This window comes from Amblyraja radiata, chromosome 10 (genome assembly GCF_010909765.2).
Source record: "Amblyraja radiata isolate CabotCenter1 chromosome 10, sAmbRad1.1.pri, whole genome shotgun sequence".
Taxonomy (NCBI): domain Eukaryota; kingdom Metazoa; phylum Chordata; class Chondrichthyes; order Rajiformes; family Rajidae; genus Amblyraja; species Amblyraja radiata.
The window spans coordinates 53,189,382-53,213,248 of record NC_045965.1 but is presented as its reverse complement, the minus strand read 5'-3'; the positions used below and the strand labels follow the sequence as shown (position 1 = coordinate 53,213,248).

Sequence of the window (23,867 nt, the reverse complement as noted above, 5' to 3'; positions counted from 1 at the left end):
TTGCTTATCCAAAAATGGAAATAAACGAGCAATTAAATGCTTTCCACTTCATAGCGTATGAAATCAACTGTCCTGCAGTAATTTATTTGAATATTTTTAATTTGAGAATTTTCTATTTAACAGGTTATAATGTGATCCATTTTACACCAACGCAAACTCTTGGATTATCCAGGTCATGTTATTCCTTAGCTGACCAGTTGGAACTAAACCCTGAATTTTCTCGGGCTGACAAAACTTTCAATTGGAATGACATTGCAAGGCTAGTGGAGAAGTTAAAGAATGAATGGAATGTACTCTGCATAACGGACGTGGTCTACAATCACACAGGTAACAAGTTAGTGAAATTCCCAAATTCATGTTGAGGAAAAAGATGCATGAAGTAGAAAACACAATGTTTCTATTTTTAAGCATAGTTTTTTTCTATTAAGGTTTGTCTGTAAAGTCGGTGAGTTCTATTTTCATTCCCACTAAGCACCTCCTCAGGCCCATACATTTTATCTTGTTGTGTTTCCACAAATTTTGAGTGCCCCTGCTGCCCTTGACTATTGCAATTAACCTTGGCAAACAGCTCTATCAAGGTAGACACAAAATATTGGAGTAACTTAGAGTGGGTCAGGCAGCATCTTTCTCCACTGAGTTACTCAAGCATTTTGTGTCTATCTTTGGTATAAACCAGCATCTGCAGTTCATTTTCATTTCATAATAGCTTAATCCAGGTAACCTGGTCAGGGAAGTCTAAGTGTTTAGAATAAAAAATCGGGGAAGGTCAGCAATGTCATTCTCAATCAACACTATGATCAGCATATCAACTTTTGATTTATAATTCTCAAAATGTATTCAGAATTACTCCCGGGATGCATATTATGTAAAACACAAAGTGCTGGAGTAACTCACCAGGTTTGAGATCAGGCAGAGGAGGGAATGGACAGGCAACATTTCTGGTCGGAACTACTCCATGCACTTTATGCCTGTTGAGTCTCTATAATTTCAGGGGCACTGGCTTTACAAATTTAAAGTTGTAATAAAATCTGCGAATGGACAGTGTTGTTAGCAGCGCTTTAAAAATACACTACTTTTTTGATTAGGTGATCCACACTTTTTCATCAAGAAAGCCCAATGGCAGTGACTTTTTAGACATTAACGTGGACCTCCATACACGTTTGTGCAATAAACTGTGACAATCTTTTCTGGAAAATGCATTCCCATTCTGCCATCACCAAGCTTGGGTCCTTTCTTACAAATGTTTTCCGTGCTGTGTGACTCTATGAATATGAAGTGATCATCATAAAGTTCTGCAACCTTCATTCGCGACCTGTATTCCTTGGTCTGGAATAGGAGCACATTATGCTCTTCTTTTTTGCTAATATTTTTAAAATAACATAGAAAGAGACCAATCATTCCATCGAGGCCATGTTGTAATTCGGAGCATTGCCATCAAACAAGTCCTAGTACATCAGTCACTGAAAGTAAGCATACGGGTACAACAGGCAGTGAAGAAAGCTAATGGCATGTTGGCCTTCATAAAGAGAGGAGTTGAGTGTAGGAGCAAAGAGGTCCTTCAGTTGTACAGGGCCCTGGTGACACCACACCTGGAGTATTGTGTGCAGATTTGTAAGTAAGTTTATTGGCCAAGTATTGACATACAAGGAATTTGCCTTGGTGCTCCACCCACAAGTAACAACATGACATACAGTGACAGTTACGAATGAATCGGAAAACCTAATTAAATGACTTGCCGTACACTGTGCCAGCCGTCTTTAACCTTCCTGTTCATCGCTGCTATCACCTTTGCACCGTGTGAATTTCAGACAGCGCTCCCCCGCTTTCCCTGGCTCCTGCCTTTGCGATGTGTTTGTATGTGTGTGTGTTCCGCGCTGACGGTCATTCCAGCTCGCGGTTTTTCAGGCGAACGCCCCCGAGCTTGAAGGTTGAAGAAGTCCGCTGAAAAGTCTCGTAAGTGGGACAGGCCCTCTAATCTTTGTCTCAATAGACAATAGGTGCAGGAGTAGTCCATTTGGCCCTTCGAGCCAGCCACTCCATTCTTTCATTGACTGATGAACAAGGAACCCCAGATCCAGTTGTACTTCCCTTTTTCCCAACTTGACACCATGTTATAATTATCTGCCTTCCTGTTTTTGCCACCAAAGTGGATAACCTCACATTTACCCATTCAATGTGATCATAGAACATAGAAGAAACATAGAAAATAGGTGCAGGAGTAGGCCATTCGGCCCTTCGAGCCTGCACCGCCATTCAATATGATCATGGCTGATCATCCAACTCAGTATCCCATACCTGCCTTCTCTCCATACCCCCTGATCCCTTTAGCCACAAGGGCCACATCTAACTCCCTCTTAAATATAGCCAATGAACTGGCCTCAACTACCTTCTGTGGCAGAGAGTTCCAGAGATTCACCACTCTCTGTGTGAAACATGTTTTTCTCATCTCGTTCCTAAAGGATTTCCCCTTTATCCTTAAGCTGTGACCCCCTGTCCTGGACTTCCCCAACATCGGGAACAATCTTCCTGATCATCCACAAACATTATCCCGTTCCTGCCTTCTCCCCATATCCCTTGTATCCGCTATCTTTAAGAGCTCTATCTAATTCTCTCTTGAACGCATCCAGAGAATCGGCCTCCACCGCCGTCTGAGGCAGAGAATTCCACAGACTCACTACTTTTTGTGTGAAAAAGTATTTCCTCATCTCCATTCTAAATTTATTCTTAAACTTTGGCCCCTGGTTCTGGACTCCCCCAACATTGGGAACATGTTTCCTGTCTCTAGCCAGTCTGTCCAAATCCTGAATAATCTTATGTTTCAATAAGATCAATTCTCATCCTTCTAAATTCCAGAGTATACAAGGCCAGCCACTCCATTCTTTCATTGACTGATGAACAAGGAACCCCAGATCCAGTTGTACTTCCCTTTTTCCCAACTTGACAACATGTTATAATTATCTGCCTTCCTGTTTTTGCCACCAAAGTGGATAACCTCACATTTACCCACATTAAACTGCATCTGCCCACTCACCCAACCTGTCCAAGTCACCCTGCAGCCTCATAGCTTCCTCCTCACAGTTCACACTGCCACCCAGCTTTGTGCCATCTGCAAATTTGCTAATGTTATTTTGAATTCCTTCATCTAAATCATTAATATATATTGTAAATAGCTGCGGTCCCAGCACCGCCTTGCGGTACCCCACTAGTCACTGCCTGCCATTCTGAAAGGGACCCGTTAATCCCTACTCTTTGTTTCCTAACCAATTTTCTATCCTTGTCAGCACCCTACCCCCAATACCATGTGCTCTAATTTTGTCCTTTGTGGGACCTTATCGAATACTTTCTGAAAGTCCAGGTACACTATATCCACTGGCTCTCTCCCTTGTCCATTTTCCTTGTTACAACCTCAAAAAATTCCAGAAGTTTAGTCTAGCATGATTTCCCCTTCGTAAATCCATGCTGACTCGGAACGATCCTGTTACTGCTATCCAAATGTGTCGCTATTTCATCTTTTATAATTGACTCCAGCAACTTCCCCACCACCGATGTCAGGCTAACTGATCCATAATTCCCTGTTTTCTCTCTCCTGCCTTTCCACAAGACCTTTTTCCAGAACTGTGGTTGCTCTTTTAAGTACTTCTTGGCAAACTGTAACCTGGCAATTCTATTTTTGCCTCTAACCAGTGGTTTGCATCTTGCAGTGTAGCCTCTGTATTTCTGTTCATGATGTCTTCTGTGGACAGTGATCATTGACAAATCCACACCTGACTCCTGAAGAGTTTTTCTGATCTGTCGAACAGGTGTTTGTGGATTTTTCTTTATTATAGGGAGAATTCTTCTGTCGCCAGCTGTGGAGGTCTTCCTTGGCCTGCCACTCCCTTTGCAAATAGTAAGCTCACCAGTGCTCTCTTTCTTCTTAATGATATTCCAAACAGTTGCTTTTGGTAAGCCTAAGGTTTGGCTGATGTCTAACAGTTTTATTCTTCTTTTTCACTCATAATGGCTTCCTTGACTTTCATTGACACAACTTTGGTTCTCATGTTGATAAACAACAATGAAAGTTTCCAAAGGTGATGGAAAGATTGGAGGAAAAATTAGGTGCTGAGAGCTCTCTTATACTAGCATTAAGGAGGCATTTAAACACACCTGAGCGATTACAAACACCTGGGAAGCCATTATGGTGCCCTGAAATGTGGGGACTATGTATAAACACAGCTGTAATTTCTACATGGTGAAAACAAAATGTATAAAAATACCCTTGAATAAAATCTGACAATGTGCACTTTAACCACATGTGTTTTTTTTCTATTACAAATCTCAAATTGTGGAGTACCGAGGCAAATAAATAAATGATGGGTCTTTGTCCCAAACATTATGGAGGGCACTGTACCTACTCAGATTTATTTTAAATGTTGTTATTATACCTGCCTCAACCACTTCCTTTAGCAACTAATCCCATGTACTCATCACCCTCTTTATGGAAAAAGGTGCCCCTCAGATTTGTGTTAAATCTTTCCTTCTCACCTTAAACCTATGCCCTCTTGTTTGCGGTAGTTTAAAATGTTAAAGGTGAATATATCTATTTAAAGAGCAATGATTTCAGTGGCTATACTTTATGCACTACTGTTGAAAATGTCAGTGCTTGCAGTGACCGACCTCATTTTATTTTGGTAAAGGTCAAACTGCTGCCTTAATTTGATACTCTGCTTTTTAACTGGCACGTTAGAACTGACCTTCAGACGGACAGGAATATTTTAGTTATGCACTAGATCTTTTTTCCTGAACAGAATTAGTATTGACAGTTTCTTATTAACTGCACAGGAAATACTGAAAGGTTTTTTGATTATATTTCACTTTCTTAATTGTACTTAGTTCCTGTTAAGATCTGGAAAAAAAAAGTTTATAGTAATGTTACAAACTAGGTGGTAAGGGTTGGTGACATTTATACAGTTTTGAGTACTTTTGCTTGAAAACTAACTTGTCTTTGACTTACAATTTAAAAAAAAAAAATAGCTTAAATAAAAAGTAATTCATACTTTTAACTTAACTTAAAAATTAAAATCTTTAATTATATTGATCACAATTTTTGTTATATCCACATCTTTGAAGAGAGGGAAAGAAATTAAGTTATTTCATTATACATGATACATTCATAACATGCAAATGTATTCAACTTTTTAATCATTCTCATATCAATAAAAAAACACTGAGCATGTGTTCATTTTTTTCTCCTCCTGTCTCAATAGCTTCCAACAGCCCTTGGCTGAAGAAACACCCAGAATGTTCCTACAACATTTTGAATTCCCCTCATTTAAAACCTGCATGGCTTTTAGACCGAGCATTATGGCATTTAACTCTTGACGTGGCCAAAGGAAACTATCAGGGCAGAGGACTACCTGCTGATATTGAAAATGAACACCACCTTAATGTAAGTACAAGATGAGGTTCACTTTCCTTTCTTCCTTTACCATATCTGTACAGACTAAGTAATTGTTTCGAAATATCTTTCTGCATAAAGATAAGTATCTTTCTCTTTGCTCATGCAAAGATGTTACTACTTCCAGGAATTTGCCTTGCACAACTAAAACCAAGTTTGTGTGTACCTCAACAGTTATTTCATGCTGGTTGTGAAAAAGTGGAGGGTGAATTTTATTTTGGAATTGGTAGGGTACCTTGTCCCCTAACCTAGAAGTATTAAACCCAACGTCCCCATTTTCACACCCCCTACCATAACTGAGAATAGCCAAAATAGCGAGTGTTGTGAATTTAGCCCCTTTTTTCAATAGTATGATCCAGAAAAAAAGTAATGCACCCAATCATATAGAAGAACACTAGCAAGGTTTGTATTGAATTATATCAATTAAGTGAAGCAGTGATTGTTATTTTATTTTTCAATGGTTAAAATGGAATCTCTTTGACGCAGGTTGGACTGGTTTTAAGTAAATTATCAAAACATTTCATGTGAAATAATTATGAAACTAAAGATTTGTGTATGGTTTCACCTTGTAACCAAAATCTTCATATCCATACTGCGCTAGAGGTTATTAAATATTTGCTAGTCACAGATTGATTTTGTAAATATTTCAAGCAACTTCTTTCTGCAGAGGATGTTAGGCTAGAATGTGCAACTTTTTACTGCATGTTATTGATGAGGTAAATTGCATGCGAGCAATAATAGAAAACCTGGATGCTTGCATGAAGTGGATTTAGTTAGATTTGGTGGCAAGGAAGAAGGCTTATATGCAACACAAATAGTTACGCTCAGCCTTTAGATCAATTCATTGTTGTCCATTCAACGTAACTCTCTGAAGATGTAATAATGTTTTATTGTTTTGACAGATTATTCGTCAAATCATCTGGGAGGACATTTTTTCCAAATTGCGTTTATGGGAATTCTTTCAAGTGAATGTTGACAAAGTTGTTGCTGACTTCCGCAATGTACTTATCAATGGTACAGCCAAAGCAAGACCGCTTATTATATGCAGTAAATTGTTCACGTTGAGATAAGTTTGGATGTGACCTCAAATATATTTGGAGACATTTCCTTTTGCATTTAGCATTAAAAATGTTGGTTTGTATTACTCAATTTTTAAATCTCTCCTCTCTGTTTAAGGTGAGAAGAAGAAGTGTGACACTAGACAGAATCTAAAGGTTATCCAGGACCCTGAATTTAAAAGATTTGGCTGTGTTGTTAATATGAGTTTACTATTGAAAATGTTTGTACCTCATGGGTAAGCAAGTTATTCTTTTCCATTAGACGTGTAAAATAGTCACACAATTAGAGTATTTATTTTTCTTTATTCTTTAAAAAATTTTAAGTGTAATTTAGTTAGCAAAATTATTTGATGATTCAGAAGTAGCTATTTTGATCTTTCGGCCAACATCAATCCATCAACCACAATTTCTAAAAACTAATAAAAGTTTTTTAAAAAACTGGAAATATTCAGGAGGTTTGGTAGTTTAGTGAAGCGAAAAATCAAGTAGACTTTAGGACTATGTTATATCAACATATTTTGGAAAATTTAGAAAACGGGTATGGGAAAAGTAAGGGGAATGTCTCTGTGGTAGGGGATCAGTATTTTGGTCAGTGTATCACAGATGTTTCCCCAAAACATGTGGTCTAATCATTATTTTCTTGCTTTTTTCAAGACTTAATCAGTAAAAAAACTTGCCTTGTATTAGAACAATGACTGCATTTATTTTACTGCATGAAAAAAATGCTTTGGAGTATTTCAATCATAAATTGCAATTAGAAATGCAAGTTCTTAGCAGTATACGGATTACTTTGCAAATTATCCTTATTTGCTTTTGAAAGTAATAGCCCTCATGAGATAGATGAATGCTGTGGCTGGGTCTATCAAAAAATGGAAGAGTTAAATATGGAACGTTATCACGAAGTACATAGTCATCAAGAGCAGGTAGGTTTTATTCAACACTGCTTCGCTCCCATGTTCCCTGACCGAATTTACATAGAAACATAGAAAATAGGTGCAGGAGGAGGCCCTTCGGCCCTTCGAGCCAGCACCGCCATTCATTGAGATCATGGCTGATCGTCCCCAATCAATAACCCGTGCCTGCCTTCTCCCCATATCTCTTGATTCCACTAGCCCCTAGAGCTCTATCTAACTCTCTCTGAAATCCATCCAGTGATTTGGCATCCACTGCCCTCTGTGGCAGGGAATTCCACAAATTCACAACTCTCTGGGTGAAAACGTTTTTTCTCACCTCAGTCTTAAATGGCCTCCCCTTTATTCTAAGACTGTGGCCCCTGGTTCTGGACTCGCCCAACATTGGAAACATTTTTCTTGCATCTAGCTTGTCCAGTCCTTTTATAGTTTTATATGTTTCTCTAAGATCTCCCCTCATCCTTCTAAACTCCAGTGAATACAAGCCTAGTCTTTTCAATCTTACCTCATATTACAGTCCCGCCATCCCAGGGATCAATCTCGTGAACCTGCACTGCCTCAATCACAAGGATGTCCTTCCTCAAATTAGGAGACCAAAAACTGTAGGCAATACTCCAGATGTGTTCGTACCAGAACCCTATCCAACTGCAGAAGAACCTCTCTACTCCTATACTGAAATCCTCTTGTTATGAAGGCCAACATTCCATTAGCTTTCTTCACTGCCTGCTGTACCTGCACGCCAACTTTCAGTGTACAAGGACACCCAGGTCTTGCTGTGCCTCCCCCTTACCTAACCCTGTTGAGATAATAATCTGCCCATTTGTTTCTGCCACCAAAGTGGATAACCTCGCATTTATCTAAATTATACTGCATCTGCCATGCATCTGCCCACTCAACCTGTCCAGGTTCCCCTGCAACCTCCTAACATCCTCTTCGCAGTTCACACTGCCACCCAGCTTTGTGTCATCCACAAACCTGCTAGTGCTGCTCTTAATTCCCTCGTCCAAATCATTAATATATAGTAAATATATAGAACTTTTTTTTTGCATCCAACTGTCATCAAACACTAATGCTGAAATATTATGTACTTTCAGGCTGTCAGTTGCGTATTGGGGACCATAACCTATGAACGTCTAGCAGGCCATGGCCCCAAACTTGGACCTGTTACAGCAAAAGATCCTTTAGTAACGAGGTACATTGATCATATTAGAAACCACTAAGCATAAACTTGCACAGTATTTTTGCTATTTTAGAATTACACAATTATTCCTACTAAAAAAGATTCTAAGTCACTTTACAAAACTATAGTTCATATTCAAAGGCCACCATTGCCGATGATATATTGTACTTATTGGTAAGACGGTAAATATTCAAATACCTTCTAAAAAATGACTTGGCACATTGGACTTTCAATTCTGGAATTTAGGATCAACTAGACCAAGTGGGACCCGTTGGGTCCCTGTCATACGGGAGGCCTGGTCCCCCAATGCAACCTGTTCCCCAACGCAATATTGCAACACTAACCCGTAGCCCCCACGGGAGGTGTGGTCCCCCAACTGAAGCCGTTCCCGAATGTAAGATTCCAGCTACCTCCCTCAGCACTGGACTTTAAAAAAAAATTCCAATTGCACTTCCCCCGCAACAGTTCCAATTGCAATACCAATTCGCCCTCCCTCTCCTTGAAGCACTTGCTGTGATGTACCATTGAGGTGAAAAGTTCAGAATATTCCTGCCTTGCAACTTTGTATCGAAGTTGGAAGCTGTCAGGAAGGATTTTAACAGTAAAAACCTTGTTAAAGTTGGCATTTTTAACGCTTTAATCATCAATAACGTGAAATATAGCATCATCATTGGAAGCTCCTGGAAAAGGGCTCTCTGTGAGAAGCTGTGGTTACCGTTGGCAACGTCCCATTGTGATGTCATTTGTAAATTAGATCCATTATGATTGGAAGTCTATGCGATGGCATTGTGACATCATCACTGGAAGCTGCTGGGAAAAGGCTCTCTGTAGCGGTTTTTGGTTTTTTAAAACTTTAATCATGAGTAACTTGTGAAATATAGGATGAAATCTTAAGTGAACCTGAGTGTGAACGGCATGGAGGGGAAAAATGTGAGTTTGAATAGGTTAAAAATGTAAGCGCTAGTGCATAGCATTTTGAGGGAGATACCAAACATATACACACACACGCACACGCACACAAGATGAGACTTTTAGTATATAGAATAAATGAATAAACTAGAAATCATTTTGATCTAAATAATGATCCAAAGACTAAAGCACAAAATGAATTTTGGTTACCACCATTTAGTTTCAAATGGAAAAATCTGCAAAGAACAGCTCCAAATTTCGGTGTGATTGCATTCAACATAAGAATTCAGTGAAAAAACAGAATGCAAGTTTGTCTTGTCTTTGGTTGGGATAATGAATTTTTATCTTAGAAGAAAATTGGCCTCAATTGTTATTGATACTTTGAAATAAGCTTGAAATAAGTTGAATTGATTCATGTAAAACAGTTATCTTTATATATGCTTACTTTTTCATACAGGTATTTTACATACGATTTTGAAGAAGTGCCCTTCGAAGAGGAAGAACCAATGATGTATTTGCCAGAAAAGGCCGTATACTTTATGGCACATAATGGCTGGGTAATGGGTGATGATCCTTTGAGAAACTTTGCAGAGCCAGGTGAATTAATCCTATTTGAAAGATATAATAGTATGAGAGGTAATAGGCATTGGTTTATTGTTGTTATGTGCACCAAAATACAGTAAAACCTTTGCTTGTATCCTATTCAGTCTTATACTATACACAAGTACAATCAAGCTGTAAATAAGTACAGCAGGTAGTGCAGAAGGAAAACTTTGTAACTATGTCGACGCCCTACACGTGGCAACTCTGCGTACTTTGTATATGGTATGCAAAACTAAGAATTTCACTGTGATAAAGTATTAATCAACCGAGTACCGAGTGCAGAATATAGTGTTACAGTATTATATTACTGTTTACTTCACTCCCCCCCCCCCCCCCCCCCCCCCAAATTAGTCTGCAAGAGTCTTGACCCGAAACATCCATGTTCTTCATAGACGCTGCCTGACCCGTTGAGTTACTCTAGCACTTTGTCTTTTCAAAAATCTTTATTCATGGGCTGCATTGCATCAGTTTCTGGTGCTAAAGTTGTTTCTCACAACTAGAGGTAATACAAGTAATGTGTGACATTTTGGAAAACTGATTTAATCAGATCATGAAGTGATGGAGCAATTTGGCCCAAGTCCTTCATCAATATCATTCCTGTTGAATCTTCATCTTTTATTTCCTCATTTGAGGCACCCTGTCTTGCGGGCGGATCGTCTCTCAAACGCAATGTATTGGTTTTCAAGTCAAATATATGATTTAATAGAGGTTTTCAATTAATCTGCCATAGTAACTTGTGGAACTACTGGTACCATTTGAAAATCTTCAGCCAGCTTTATGTGACTCCTTCCGTTAATTGATTATTGTGTCTACGATCTTGCATTATTCGATCTAATGCTTTAAATAGAGTAACTGCTTCGGAAGCCATATGTTGATCCTAGACTACAAGTTTCCAGTCTTTCAGATTTTTTTTTTTCCTTTACACTTCCATGACGAGTGTTGCATATTGGAGCTCGATATTTGTCAAATTCTAAGGGAATCTAAGAGCCAAATGTGTAGTTCTTTCCCCGCCAAAGGTGTAGAGGCAGTGCTTGATGATGCCAAGGGCAATCATGTTTTGTTTTTGAACTGTAGCCAAAAGTAGATCGGTATGGGAAGTTAGCTAAACTTTGCAATCTAATTTTTTTTAACGAAATCTTCTTGATAAAAATCAGTGAAATAGATTCTTTAAAATATCTCTTGGTGCTCTATTGTGCAATTGACCAATAAATTCTGCAAATTTACCATAATGAAAAACTCAAGATATATGAATGTGATATAATCCAATATAAGGTGAGTGTTTTGAACCATGAGGCTATTGATTCAAAATCTCAAATCCTTTTACATTAAATTACTCTGTTTGCTGTTAGAGTTCCTCGTTATGTATTTACAAAGAGTTTGGATTTTGTTGTCATAGGTTCTAGTGTTTACATAAGAAGAGAATTAATTTGCTGGGGTGACAGTGTTAAACTGCGATATGGAAAGAAGCCAGAAGACTGCCCTTACCTTTGGGCTCACATGCAGAAGTATACAGAAATAACCGCCAAGGTCTTCCATGGGGTGCGGTTAGACAACTGCCATTCAACACCGATACGTGTGGCTGAGGTACAAATAAAGCTTTCTCTTGTCTGTTGGAATTTTTGTTCCAAAGGTGTTCCAAAATATATTTGCAAGCATAATACAGTGCTCTCCATAATGTTTGGGACAAAGAACCATCATGTACTTATTGGCCTCTGTAGTCCACAATTACATTTAACTTTTAATCACATGTGATTTTTTTTTTTCTATTACATATCTCAAATTGTGGAGTGCAGAGGCAAATAAATAAATGATGGGTCTTTGTCCCAAACATTATGCAAGGCACTATAGATCACATTTAATAATGCTTCTGGTTGGCAGTGTGGACATACTGGCTCTATCTTCCCTCATTCTTTTGCAGGTTGGAGCATCCACCATGATTTCCACACTTCACACCCACTCACTGTCCTGAAGTGCTGATTCTCCATCTATCCACCTACACCGTTGGTGATTTACAGTAGCCGGTTAACCTTCCAACCAGTACATCTGTGAGATGTGGGAGAAAACTAGGGCACTGAAGGGAAACCCATGGAATCACATTGTGTGAAACTCCGCACAAAACAAATATCGCAACTGCACTCCCTGCATTTATTTTATTAAAAATAAATAACTGAAATATCACATTTACATAAGTATTCAGACTCTTTGCTATGACTCTCAAAATTGACCTCAGGTTCATCCATTGATTATCCTTGAGATGTTTCTACAACTTGATTGGAGTCCACCAGTGGTAAATTAAATTGATTGGACATGATTTGGAAAGGCACACACCTGTCTATATAAGGTCCCACAGTTGACAGTGCATGTCATAGCAAAAACCAAGCCATGAAGATGAAGGAATTGTCCGTAGACCTCCGAGACAGGATTGTGTCAAAATACAGATCTGTGGAAGAGTATAAAACAATGTCTGCAGCATTGCAGGTCCCGAAGAGCACAGTGACCTCTGTCAACCTTAAATGGAAAAACTTTGGAACAATCAGGACCCTTCATAGAGCTGGCCGCCCGGCCAAACGGAGCAATTGGGGGAGAAGGGCCTTGGTCAGGGAGGTGACCAAGAACCTGATGGTCACTCCAACAGAGCACCATCTTCCAGAAGGACAACTATCTGCAGCACTCCACCAATCAGGCCATTGTGGTAGACTGGCCAGACAGATGCCACTCCTCAGCAAAAGGCACATGACAGCCCGCTTGGAGTTTGACAAAAGGCATGAGAAACAAGATTCTCTGGTCTGATGAAACCAAGATTGAACTCTTAGGCCTGAATGCCAAGCAGCACGCCTGGAGGAGACCAGGCACCGCTCATCCCCTCGCCAATACCATACCTACGGTGAAGCATGGTGGTGGCAGCACCATGCTGTGGAGATGTTTTTCAGCTGCAGGAACAGGGAGACTAGTCAGGATCGAGGGAAATATGAACGGAGCAAAGTACAGAGAGATTCTTGATGAAAATCTGCTCCAGATCATTCTGGACCTCAGACTGGCGCGGAGGTTCACCATCCAACAGGACAACGACCCTAAGCACACAGCCAAGACAACGCAGGAGTGGCTTTGTGACAAGTCTGTGAAAGACCTTGAGTGGGCCAGCCAGAGCCCGGACTTGAACCCGATCGAACATCTCTGGAGAGACCTGAAAATAGCTGTGCATCGACGCTCCCCATCCAACCTGACAGAGCTTGAGAGGATCTGCAGAGAAGAATTACCCAAATACAGGTGTGCCAAGCTTGTAGTGTCATACCCAAGAAGACATGAGGCTGTAATCGCTGCCAATGGTGCCTCAACAAAGTACTGAGAAAAGGGTCTGAATACTTATGTAAATGTGATATTTCAGTTATTTTGTTTCAATTACTTTGCAAAAATTTCTGAACACCTGTTTTTGCTTTTTTATTAGGGATATTGGGTGTAGATTGATGATAAAGAGAAATTTAATCAATTTTAGAATAAGGCTGTAACGTAACAAAATGTGGAAAAAGTGAAGGGGTCTGAATATTTTCTGAATGATCTGCTTCTGAGCGTCGTTAGGAGCCAAGTATGTTGTTTAAATTAACACAGATAAATCGGTTTTATTACTTTAGTTATATGTAAGTTTACATATAACTAAAGTTGCTGAAATAAACAGATTCTCTTTCCTCATTGAGAATTTATCCACCAATTAACTGACGCTAAAATGAGTCGTGTCTCAACCTTTCAAAGCCAAAGTTATGCAAATAGGGCAGAATATTGTGTATGTCAAGGTTTAGATTATCAAGGCTGGCTGGTTTTGTATGGTCTTGTACCTACTAAGCCCTACTTTTAAGATGTTTTTTCAGTGCAACCTCATTGACCTGACCAGATTAAATAGTGCATTTGTGATTTCCATTCAGGGATTGTAATAAATCCTTGGCCATGTATTCACGTTACTCAAATTAATTCAATGCTTGCATCAGTGTCCCATTTGAAATAATGGGACACTATGCTATTCCATTTATTAATTATCTTGCAGGGAAAATAATAGTCCTTAACATTATCGTACTGTGGTTACAATTGTATTATAATTTGCATTAATAATTTACTGGTTTGGAAGAATGAGAGGAAAACTGTAAATATTGAAGTTTATGTTCATTTCACGTAAATTATAGTGTAGCCGAGTTGGACTGTTTGCATATCTCATTAAGAGACAGCAGATCCAAATTACTGTATGATTCCATATTGGTGTTTTGCAAAAGGAAGGAAGCTAAAATTAGAACAAAAATGTATCTATTAATACACACCACTGATAGTGGAGCTCAATCTTATTATCCAAATATTTTAATTTTGGTAGAGTTAATGACCAAAACGCAATCTATTACCAGCCTGTATTTTATATAATTGATTACTCTTTGGATAATCCTAACATACTTGTTTAAAAATATTAATATTTTAACAAATATTAATAAATTAAAATGCTGAATTAAAGTTCCTTTGATGGTAACTTAAAAATGAATACATAACATTCCAAAGTTCATTTTTTCATAAAGCTGCTAGTTTTAACTGCAATTATACACATTATTTCGCAATTTTGCTGATTATATTACACTGGCCATGGTGTCATGCTTTAACTTTGGTCATTTAAAAAAAATTGTTTTTGCAGAATAGATTTATCAAAATCTTCGATTTGCAAAAAAATCTTGGCTGAATCATTTTGTTTAAATGTATAGTTGGCAGTAGAGTTCTTAACAGTAGGAGGTATATTGACAATATCCTTGTCAATTATCTGGGAATTATTAGGCTGTTTAATGTACCTAAACGTACATGACTTAAAAAAAAAAAAGTATTGGATACGTTTTAAGGAACCTGTAACTGAAATGACTCCTTTATTCATCATTCTATTTCTGACATACAAATTCTTCTGTTTTCCTTTTCACATCAGTGGAATCGTTTAATCTTGCTTTTCTTCTCATTCTAATACTTCAGAGAGTTGTGAGTGTGGAATTCTCTGCCTCAGAGGGCGGTGGAGGCCGGTTCTCTGGATACTTTCAAGAGAGAGCTAGATAGGGCTCTTAAAGGTAGCAGAGTCAGGGGATATGGGGAGAAGGCAGGAACGGGGTACTGATTGTGGATGATCAGCCATGATCACACTGAATGGCGGTACTGGCTCGAAGGGCCGAATGGCATACTCCTGCACCTATTGTCTATTGTCTATTGTTTTTACTTTTTTTTCCTACAACTATCAAACTTGGCAAAAATAATCACTTATTTTCTATTTTGCTGACTATTTTGTTTTACTGCATTGCTTCATCCTGATCTCTCTTTGCCTAATTTGGAATTTTTATTGTGTAGAAAAGAACTGCAGATGCTGAATTATACTCAAGATAGACACAAAATGCTGGAGTAACTCAGTAGGCCAGACAGCATCTCGGTACGAGAGATACTGACTGACCGGCTGAGTTATGTCCATCTTTGGATATTTTACCTTTGTCTTGCTTTCTATTTTATCCCAGATTCTTGCTTTCTTTCTTGCAGTACATGCTGGACAGTGCTAGAAGATTGCGACCTAACTTGTATGTAGTGGCAGAACTCTTCACTGGAAGTGAAGATATGGACAATGTCTTTGTGAACAAACTGGGCATAAGCTCCTTAATACGAGGTAAGCATGTTGGTTTTCTGATTGCGATGCTCTAATATTGCCAGCATGGTGTGTTTGAATCGTGTAATGATTATTAATACTGTTACTTGTTAATGAAATCAGGCTGGATAAGAATAATGTTGCAACTTTACACACCCACCCTTTAAGTATTTCTGAATACAGATGCTCCTCGACTTACGATGCTTTGACATGATATTTCGACTTTACGATGGTGCAAAAGCGATACGCATTCAGCAGAAACCATACTTCGAATTTTGAATTTTGATCTTTTCCCGGGCTAGCGAAATGTGGTAAGATATCCTAAAACAGGAGTTGCAACGGCTTCAAGAACTGCAGTAAATCCCGTCGGCAAAGAAAAAAGAACGAACTAAAGAGTCCCTGAACAGCGAGTGTCTTCTGCAAAACACATGACTAAAGGAAGCCGCCGTGGATCTGGTAAACGATAGCTGCAAATCCTAGCAGCCGGATCCTGCAACAAAACCCAACAACTTTCCGCCCGGGCAGGCAAACAGCAAGGAAGAGCAGAGAACGGAGCCGGAACCTAGAGCACCTCAGCTAGTGTCTGTCAATGGGAAGGGCCTCAGAATGTCCCAAGCCCCAGCTGAACGGGAGGGCAAGGTCAAGCAGCACGAGACCAGCAGCAGCCCAGACCCCACGGCAGTACAAAACAAAGTCAATGGCAAGCAGAAGTTAAAATCACAGGCAACCAAACCAAGTATTGAGCGGCACTCGAAGCCGGCTGAGGGCTTCAGACCCTGCGATGTGCACCAGAAAACCTCTGTATGCCCCAGAGCCATCTCCCACTATTCTCGAGCCTTATCAGAAGAGAGAGAATGGTTGGTAGGTTAGGTGTATTAAATGCATTTTCGACTTATATTTTCGTTTTACGATGTTTTATCGGGACGTAACCCCATCGTAAAATGAGGAGCACCTGTATTTTGTTTAATACTGCATTTGTTTCCTAAAATAAATTCTTTGGATTAAACTGCATGAAAATGTTTAGTTTAGTAGATTATCAATGATGATGTTTTGCACAAGGAGTTAAGACCAAATGTATTCATAAGATCATACAACACAGGAGCAGAATTAGGCCGTTCCATCCATTGAGTCTGCTCTGCCATTTGATTGTGGCTGATCTATTTTTCCTTCTCAACCCTATTCCGCTGCCTTCTTTCTATAATCTTTGACATCCTTACATTTCAAGGACCTGTCAATCTCTGCTTTAAAAATACCCTATAACCATATAACCATATAACAATTACAGCACGGAAACAGGCCATCTCGACCCCTCTAGTCCGTGCCGAACACATAATCTCCCCTAGTCCCATATACCTGCGCTCAGACCATAACCCTCCATTCCTTTCCCATCCATATAACTATCCAATTTATTTTTAAATGATAAAAACGAACCTGCCTCCACCACCTTCACTGGAAGCTCATTCCACACAGCTACCACTCTCTGAGTAAAGAAGTTCCCCCTCATGTTACCCCTAAACTTCAGTCCCTTAATTCTCAAGTCATGTCCCCTTGTTTGAATCTTCCCTACTCTCAGTGGGAAAAGCTTTTCCACGTCAACTCTGTCTATCCCTCTCATCATTTTAAAAACCTCTATCAAGTCCCCCCTTAACCTTCTGCGCTCCAAAGAATAAAGCCCTAACTTGTTCAACCTTTCTCTGTAACTTAGTTGCTGAAACCTAGGCAACATTCTAGTAAATCTCCTCTGTACTCTCTCTATTTTGTTGACATCCTTCCTATAATTAGGCGACCAAAATTGTACACCATACTCCAGAATTGGCCTCACCAATGCCTTGTACAATTTTAACATTACATCCCAACTTCTATACTCAATGCTCTGATTTATAAAGGACAGCACACCAAAAGCTTTCTTTACCACCCTATCTACATGAGATTCCACTTTCATGGAACTGTGCACAGTTATTCCCAGATCCCTCTGTTCACCTACATTCTTCAATTCCCTACCATTTACCATGTACGTCCTATTTTGATTTGTCCTGCCAAGATGTAGCACCTCACACTTATCAGCATTAAACTCCATCTGCCATCTTTCAGCCCACTCTTCCAACTGGCATAAATCTCTCTGTAGACTTTGAAACTCTTCTTCATTACCCGCAACCCCACCTATCTTAGTATCATCTGCATACTTACTAATCCAATTTACCACACCATCGTCCAGATCATTGATGTACATGACAAACAACAGTGGACCCAACACAGATCCCTGTGGCACCCCACTCGTCACTGGCCTCCAACCTGACAAACAACCATCCACCATTACTCTCTGGCATCTCCCATTCAGCCACTGTTGAATCCATCTTGCTATTCCACCATTAATACCCAACCATTGAACCTTCTTAACCAACCTTCCATGAGGAACCTTGTCAAAGGCCTTACTGAAGTCCATATACACAACATCCACTGCTTTACCCTCATCAATTTCCCGAGTAACATCTTCAAAAAATTCAAGAAGATTAGTTAAACATGACCTTCCAGGCACAAATCCATGTTGACTGTTCCTAATCAGACCCTGTTTATCCAGATGCTTATATATATTATCTCTAAGTATTCTTTCCATTAATTTGCCCACCACTGACGTCAAACTAATAGGTCTATAATTGCTAGGTTTACTCTTAGACCCCTTTTTAAACAATGGAACAACATGCGCAGTATGCCAATCCTCCGGCACAATTCCCGTTTCTAATGACATTTGAAATATTTCTGCCATAGCCCCTGCTATTTCTACACTAACTTCCCTCAATGTCCTAGGGAATATCCTGTCCGGACCTGGAGACTTATCCACTTTTATATTTCTCAAAAGTGTCAGTACTTCCTCTTCTTTGATCCTCATAGTTTCCATAGCTACTCTACTTGTTTCCCTTACCTCACATAATTCAATATCCTTCTCCTTGGTGAATACCGAAGAAAAGAAACTGTTCAATATCTCCCCCATCTCTTTTGGCTCTGCAGATAGCTGGCCACTCTGACTCTCTAATGGACCAATTTTATCCCTCGTTATCCTTTTGCTATTAATATAGCGGTAGAAACCCTTCGGATTTACTTTTACCTTACTTGCCAAAGCAACCTCTATGACTTGGACTCCTGTGCCCTCTTGTGTAAACCAGCATCTGCAGTCCCTTGTTTCTACATTCTGAGTTCTATATTACATTGGCTGTGTGAGTGATATAAGTTAAAGAAAAAAGAATTGAGTTATGAAATATGAACTAATGCATTTATCCTGAAAATATTTGAATTCTATTCATAGACTATGCACTTGCCTTTATTTTGGTGCCAAACACCATGATGATTTTAATATTAATATTGTGACTTTGCAGCAGTTTGTCCATCACGTTCTCTCAACTTGTTTACCTAAATCAACTAAATCACATTTTTGAGGATAATGCAAAGACATTCAGCAATATAGATCTAATCTATACTATGCAATGATATTTCACACTTTCTCTCTTTTATATAACAGAGGCAATGAGCGCAGGTGACAGCCACGAGGAAGGGAGGCTGGTTTACCGCTATGGTGGTATGCCTGTTGGATCTTTTGCACAACTATCTATCAGACCCCTGTTACCCAAAATTGCTCATGCATTGTTTATGGATGTTACTCATGATAACGAGTCCTTGGTTCAGGTAAAGCATATCATTGTCATTTTGTTAACATTATTGTTAATCGACCAACTTGGAGAACATACAAATTCCTTATGTTTTCTTGCTCCTGGATTATAAACAGTTGTATTATATATTTTTAACTGTGATCACGTACTATTAGGCAGATGATCCCGTTAGACTAACTGTTTTTTGATTTACTTGCTGATTAATATAAAGAGGTATTTAATGTTTAAAAACAAATGTCTAATTATGTACTATTTCCAGATGATGAGAGTCATACCCACATGTTTCACGCTTAACCTTGAATAGGAGTACGTACTAATTGAAATTTCTCGGCATTATTAATTGAATTTTGGATCAAACACTGTTCTAATATAGAACACATTAGTAAGCTGCTTATAAACCAGGATGCTGCTTTCATTGTTGGAGCATTTATTTGAGTCCGAATGTCTGTTAATTTTGATAATGCATTATCTTGTTTGTCTTTACAGCGTCGTTCTGCTCACGATGCTCTTCCCTGTGCAACCATTGTTTCAATGGCTTGCTGTGCCTCAGGAAGTACAATGGGTTTTGATCACTTAGTTCCACATCAGGTTTGTTTGGAAAGATACAATTTTATGCTAAACATATTTGCTTTTTTAAACAAAATTCCTATCTGCCATTAATTGAAACCACTCATGGCAAACAAATTGCTATGGTTAATCTAAAAGCAGGTCAGGCTGCATCTGTGTGAAGAGAATTAGAGTTAACATTTTTGGTGGAAGTTCGACCTGAAAAGTTAACTCCTTTTTTCTCTTCTCACAGCTGTGTTCAGTACTGTTCAGTATTTTCAATGTTTTATTTTTTAACTTTAGATTTCCAGCATCTGCATTTTTGTTTTAGAAACATAGAACAAACATTTTAAAAAGTAGGTGCAGGAGTAGGCCATTTGGCCCTTCGAGCCAGCACCGCTGTCCATTCAATATGATCATGGCTGATCATCTACAATCAGTACCCCGTTCCTGCTTTTTCCCCATATCCCTTGATTCCTTTAACCCAAAGAGTTTTGTTCGCTCGTGTGTCAGACAACGTGTAGCTCGCTGTTGGCTTCTGTCGTTGTCCAACATGTTGACAGAATTGGTCGCCCAATGTGTCACAGAGTGCATCGTGTCGTCGTTTCCGGGGATCGCCATGAGGAGGCTTCTGTCATGATCCCCACCCTAAGAGCTAAATCTATCTTGAAAACATCCTGTGAATTGGCCTCCACTGCCTTCTGTGAGAGAATTCCACAGATCCACAACTCTCTGGGTGAAAAAATGTTTCCTCATTACATTCCTAAATGGCCTACCCCTTTTTCTTAAATTGTGACTCCTGGTTCTGGACTCCCCCAACATCGGGAACATTTTCCTGCTTCTAGCCTGTACAATCCTTTAAGAATTGTATATGTTACTAGACTAGTTGGTGGGGTTGGTGGGGGCGCTGCAAGCCGGCAGCCCTGCCAGCAGTGTTAGGTTTTCTACATTTTTTGTTTTTTTAGTGTGTTTTAATGTATGTTTTTAGTGTTTCTCTGTGTGTCTTGTGTGGGGGTGGTGTAGGGGGGTAAGGGGGAAACCATTTCGGTCGCCTCCTCCACGGAGAGGCGACTTTCCCATGTGGCCTCCCCGTGGCCTAACATCGAGGATCGGTGCGGCCTTTCCTGGAAACGCGCCCGGGGCTTCAGCTGCGGGCGCAGCGTGGACTCTCGTCGCGGAGCGGGCGAACCCTCGCCGGGGCTCACCGGAGGGAAGCACTCCGTTCGCTGGCCCGCGGCAGCCTGAAGCGGCGGTCAGCGGAGCTCCAGCCGGCGCGGTGTCCTGGGCCTGGGATCCCCCTCGGGGACCCGGAGGAGAAGAGCTCCAACCGCTGGCCCGCGGCCAAATTCTAAACGCGTGCGCGACGTGGACTTACCATCAGGAGCGGGGTCCCTCGCCAGGGACCGCTGGAGGGGAGCTCTGACCACCGACCCTGCAGTCTGCGATGCTTCTGGCTGCAGCGCGGCGGGGACTTCAGATCTTCGACTGCCGGCCTGCGGCCTACACCAACCTGAAGCCGCGGTCTCCGGTGGGGAGGCATCGATACAGGACTTACCTGGACTTTACCTTGTCTACTCATCTGGATGCCTGCAGCGGCGACTGCGGAGGGTTGAGGTCCCGACCACGGGGGAAAATGGAGGAGGACCGGCCAAATTTTGTGCCTTCCACCACAATGATGAATGCTGTGGTGGATGTTTATGTTAAATTTTTATTGTGTTTTTGTGTGTTCTTTTTCAATGTACCGCTGCTGGCAAATTCATTTCACTTGCACTTTATGTGCAAGTGACGAATAAAACTTGATTGATTGACACTGACTAAGTGGGACCCGTTGGGTCACAGCATCACACGGGAGAGCTGGTCCCCCAACGCAATATTCCACCTCTCCACTATTTCCAGTATTGGCGGCCAGGAGGGGGGGGGGGTGCAAGGCCACCAAATTCAAGTGCAGTTTCTTACCACTTCAAGCAGGGTGCAAGGCCACCAAATTCAAGTGCAGTTTCATACCATTTCACGCAGGGTGCAAGGCCACTAAAGACAGCGAGTTATGACCTCTCCCTCCTCCATCTTGCAGAGACTGAGCCACGCCCACGCCTCTGGGTTTTATAGTCCCTCCCCCCCCCTCCTCCACCAGAAGGGGCGTGGCCTTCATGGCGTGATTGACAGGAGAGAGAATCTCAACGTTTTTTTAAACACAAATAACTCTTTTATTTTTCATCGATGGGGAAAATCCTCTTGTCCTGCGCAGTGGAGGGGGACTCTTGAGTAAGATGGCCAAAAATCACAGCCGTAAGTGGCAGTGTTTTTTCTAAAATCAATATACAGCACAACAGGAAGTGGTCAAGATCAGACTTTTAGTAATATAGACTATAAGATACCCTCTCATCCTTTGGTTTCCATTAATTGGTCTTGTTAGTCATTTACTTTTAATCTAAATTTTACATTTATCTGCCTGATCCTTACTCCACAATAACATTTTATTTGCCTTGCCATAAAGTGCTGGTTTTATATATTACCTGTTTTAAGGTTTCAGATCTAACCATTTGTTTCTTGAAGAATAAAAAATGCAATATTGAATTTTTACAGCAGAGCAGACAATTTGTTTAGCCAAATTTGTTTGGGCTCTATCAGTTTATTGATTGGGTCATATCAATTATATTCAAATCGAAGAAGGGTCCAGAACCGAATAATCACCTATCCATGTTCTCCTGGGATGCTGCCTGACCTGCCAAGTCACTCCAACACTTTTTTTAAGCCAACATTTGCAGTTTCTTCAAATCTTAGTACCCCTTGTGCCAAGACTTCACTTATCCATATTTATTCTGGAATATAAAAATAACACTAGGCTTCTGTTTCCACTGTTAAATGTATTTTTGCAATCTGCTTTCATGCACCCTGCATGCTCACCCTCCAGAAGTCTGAGAAACTGCGTTTGAGACCATCCTAGGACTTCTCCTTTCCCCTAACCAAGCAGAGTTACCCAAACATTCTATCCAGTGCCTGGCTTGAACTCCCATTTCATCTGCCATCTTTCCAATCCCATATGTTTAGTGTAGATGGGCACAAAGATGGCATGGGACTGGTGGGTTGATGGACCTGCTCCAATACTTCCCATTCTATGACTCACTCCATCTCTCATTTCATCTCTCAGTTCATTGAATCAACAAGATTAGCCAGCTCTCTTTACCACATACCTTTTCTTCCTGGCCCCAATGCCAACTGAGAATATAAACTGTTATATCCCCTCTTGCAATTTCTGCTGCACTTCGGGCATCCCAGTTTCACCATCCCTTTTCTCATTACAGTTCTTCAATAAGGCAGAGGTGAATTGGACAGTGTACTAGTTTATGGAGGCATTGTTATCAGGCTTTTGAATGGTCCTTCAATAAGCTAGTGTACTATCTGATTCACCTCTACCCCATTGAGAACGTTGGACTTTGTCTATGGAACTGATGTGCTGCAATGCTGAGAACCATATCCTGCACTCTGTATTTTCCCCTTTGCTCTATCTATTGTACTTGTGTTTGACTTGATTGTATCTATGCATGATATCTGATCTGTTTGGATAACATGCAAAACAAAGCTTTTCACTGGTACCTTGGTACATGTGTTAATAATAAACCGGAACCTAGATAAGCCAATTAACCTTATAAAGTTGTAAAATTAAATTGGGCCACTCAAAATATAATGTGCAGCTTAGACAGATTTTAGATGGATGAGGGGGGACCTCTGAAACTTACCGAATAGCGAAAGGCTTGGATCGAGTGGATGTGGAGAGGATGTTTCACTAGTGGGAGAGTCTAGGACTAGAGGTCATAGCCTCAGAATAAAAGAACATTCCTTTAGGAAGGAGTTGAGAAATTTCTTTAGTCAGTGGGTGGTGAATCTGTGTAATTCGTTGCCACAGAAGGCTGTGGTGGCCAAGT

General features: G+C 40.2%; 1 protein-coding gene across 3 annotated transcripts in view; it reads left to right on the top strand.

Moving 5' to 3' along the window:
* The window catches only part of agl (amylo-alpha-1, 6-glucosidase, 4-alpha-glucanotransferase), an 88,903-nt gene that overhangs the window by 13,997 nt on the left and 51,039 nt on the right, over positions 1 to 23,867 (top strand). For all 3 annotated transcript variants that reach the window (XM_033028868.1, XM_033028870.1, XM_033028869.1), the window contains exons 5-15: positions 124 to 327; positions 5,247 to 5,428; positions 6,340 to 6,451; positions 6,614 to 6,731; positions 7,316 to 7,418; positions 8,501 to 8,598; positions 9,953 to 10,092; positions 11,495 to 11,682; positions 15,634 to 15,757; positions 19,251 to 19,414; positions 19,885 to 19,986. In XM_033028868.1, the coding sequence (XP_032884759.1) occupies positions 124 to 327; positions 5,247 to 5,428; positions 6,340 to 6,451; positions 6,614 to 6,731; positions 7,316 to 7,418; positions 8,501 to 8,598; positions 9,953 to 10,092; positions 11,495 to 11,682; positions 15,634 to 15,757; positions 19,251 to 19,414; positions 19,885 to 19,986 (1,535 nt within the window). The remainder of the gene's footprint in view (positions 1 to 123; positions 328 to 5,246; positions 5,429 to 6,339; positions 6,452 to 6,613; positions 6,732 to 7,315; positions 7,419 to 8,500; positions 8,599 to 9,952; positions 10,093 to 11,494; positions 11,683 to 15,633; positions 15,758 to 19,250; positions 19,415 to 19,884; positions 19,987 to 23,867) is intronic.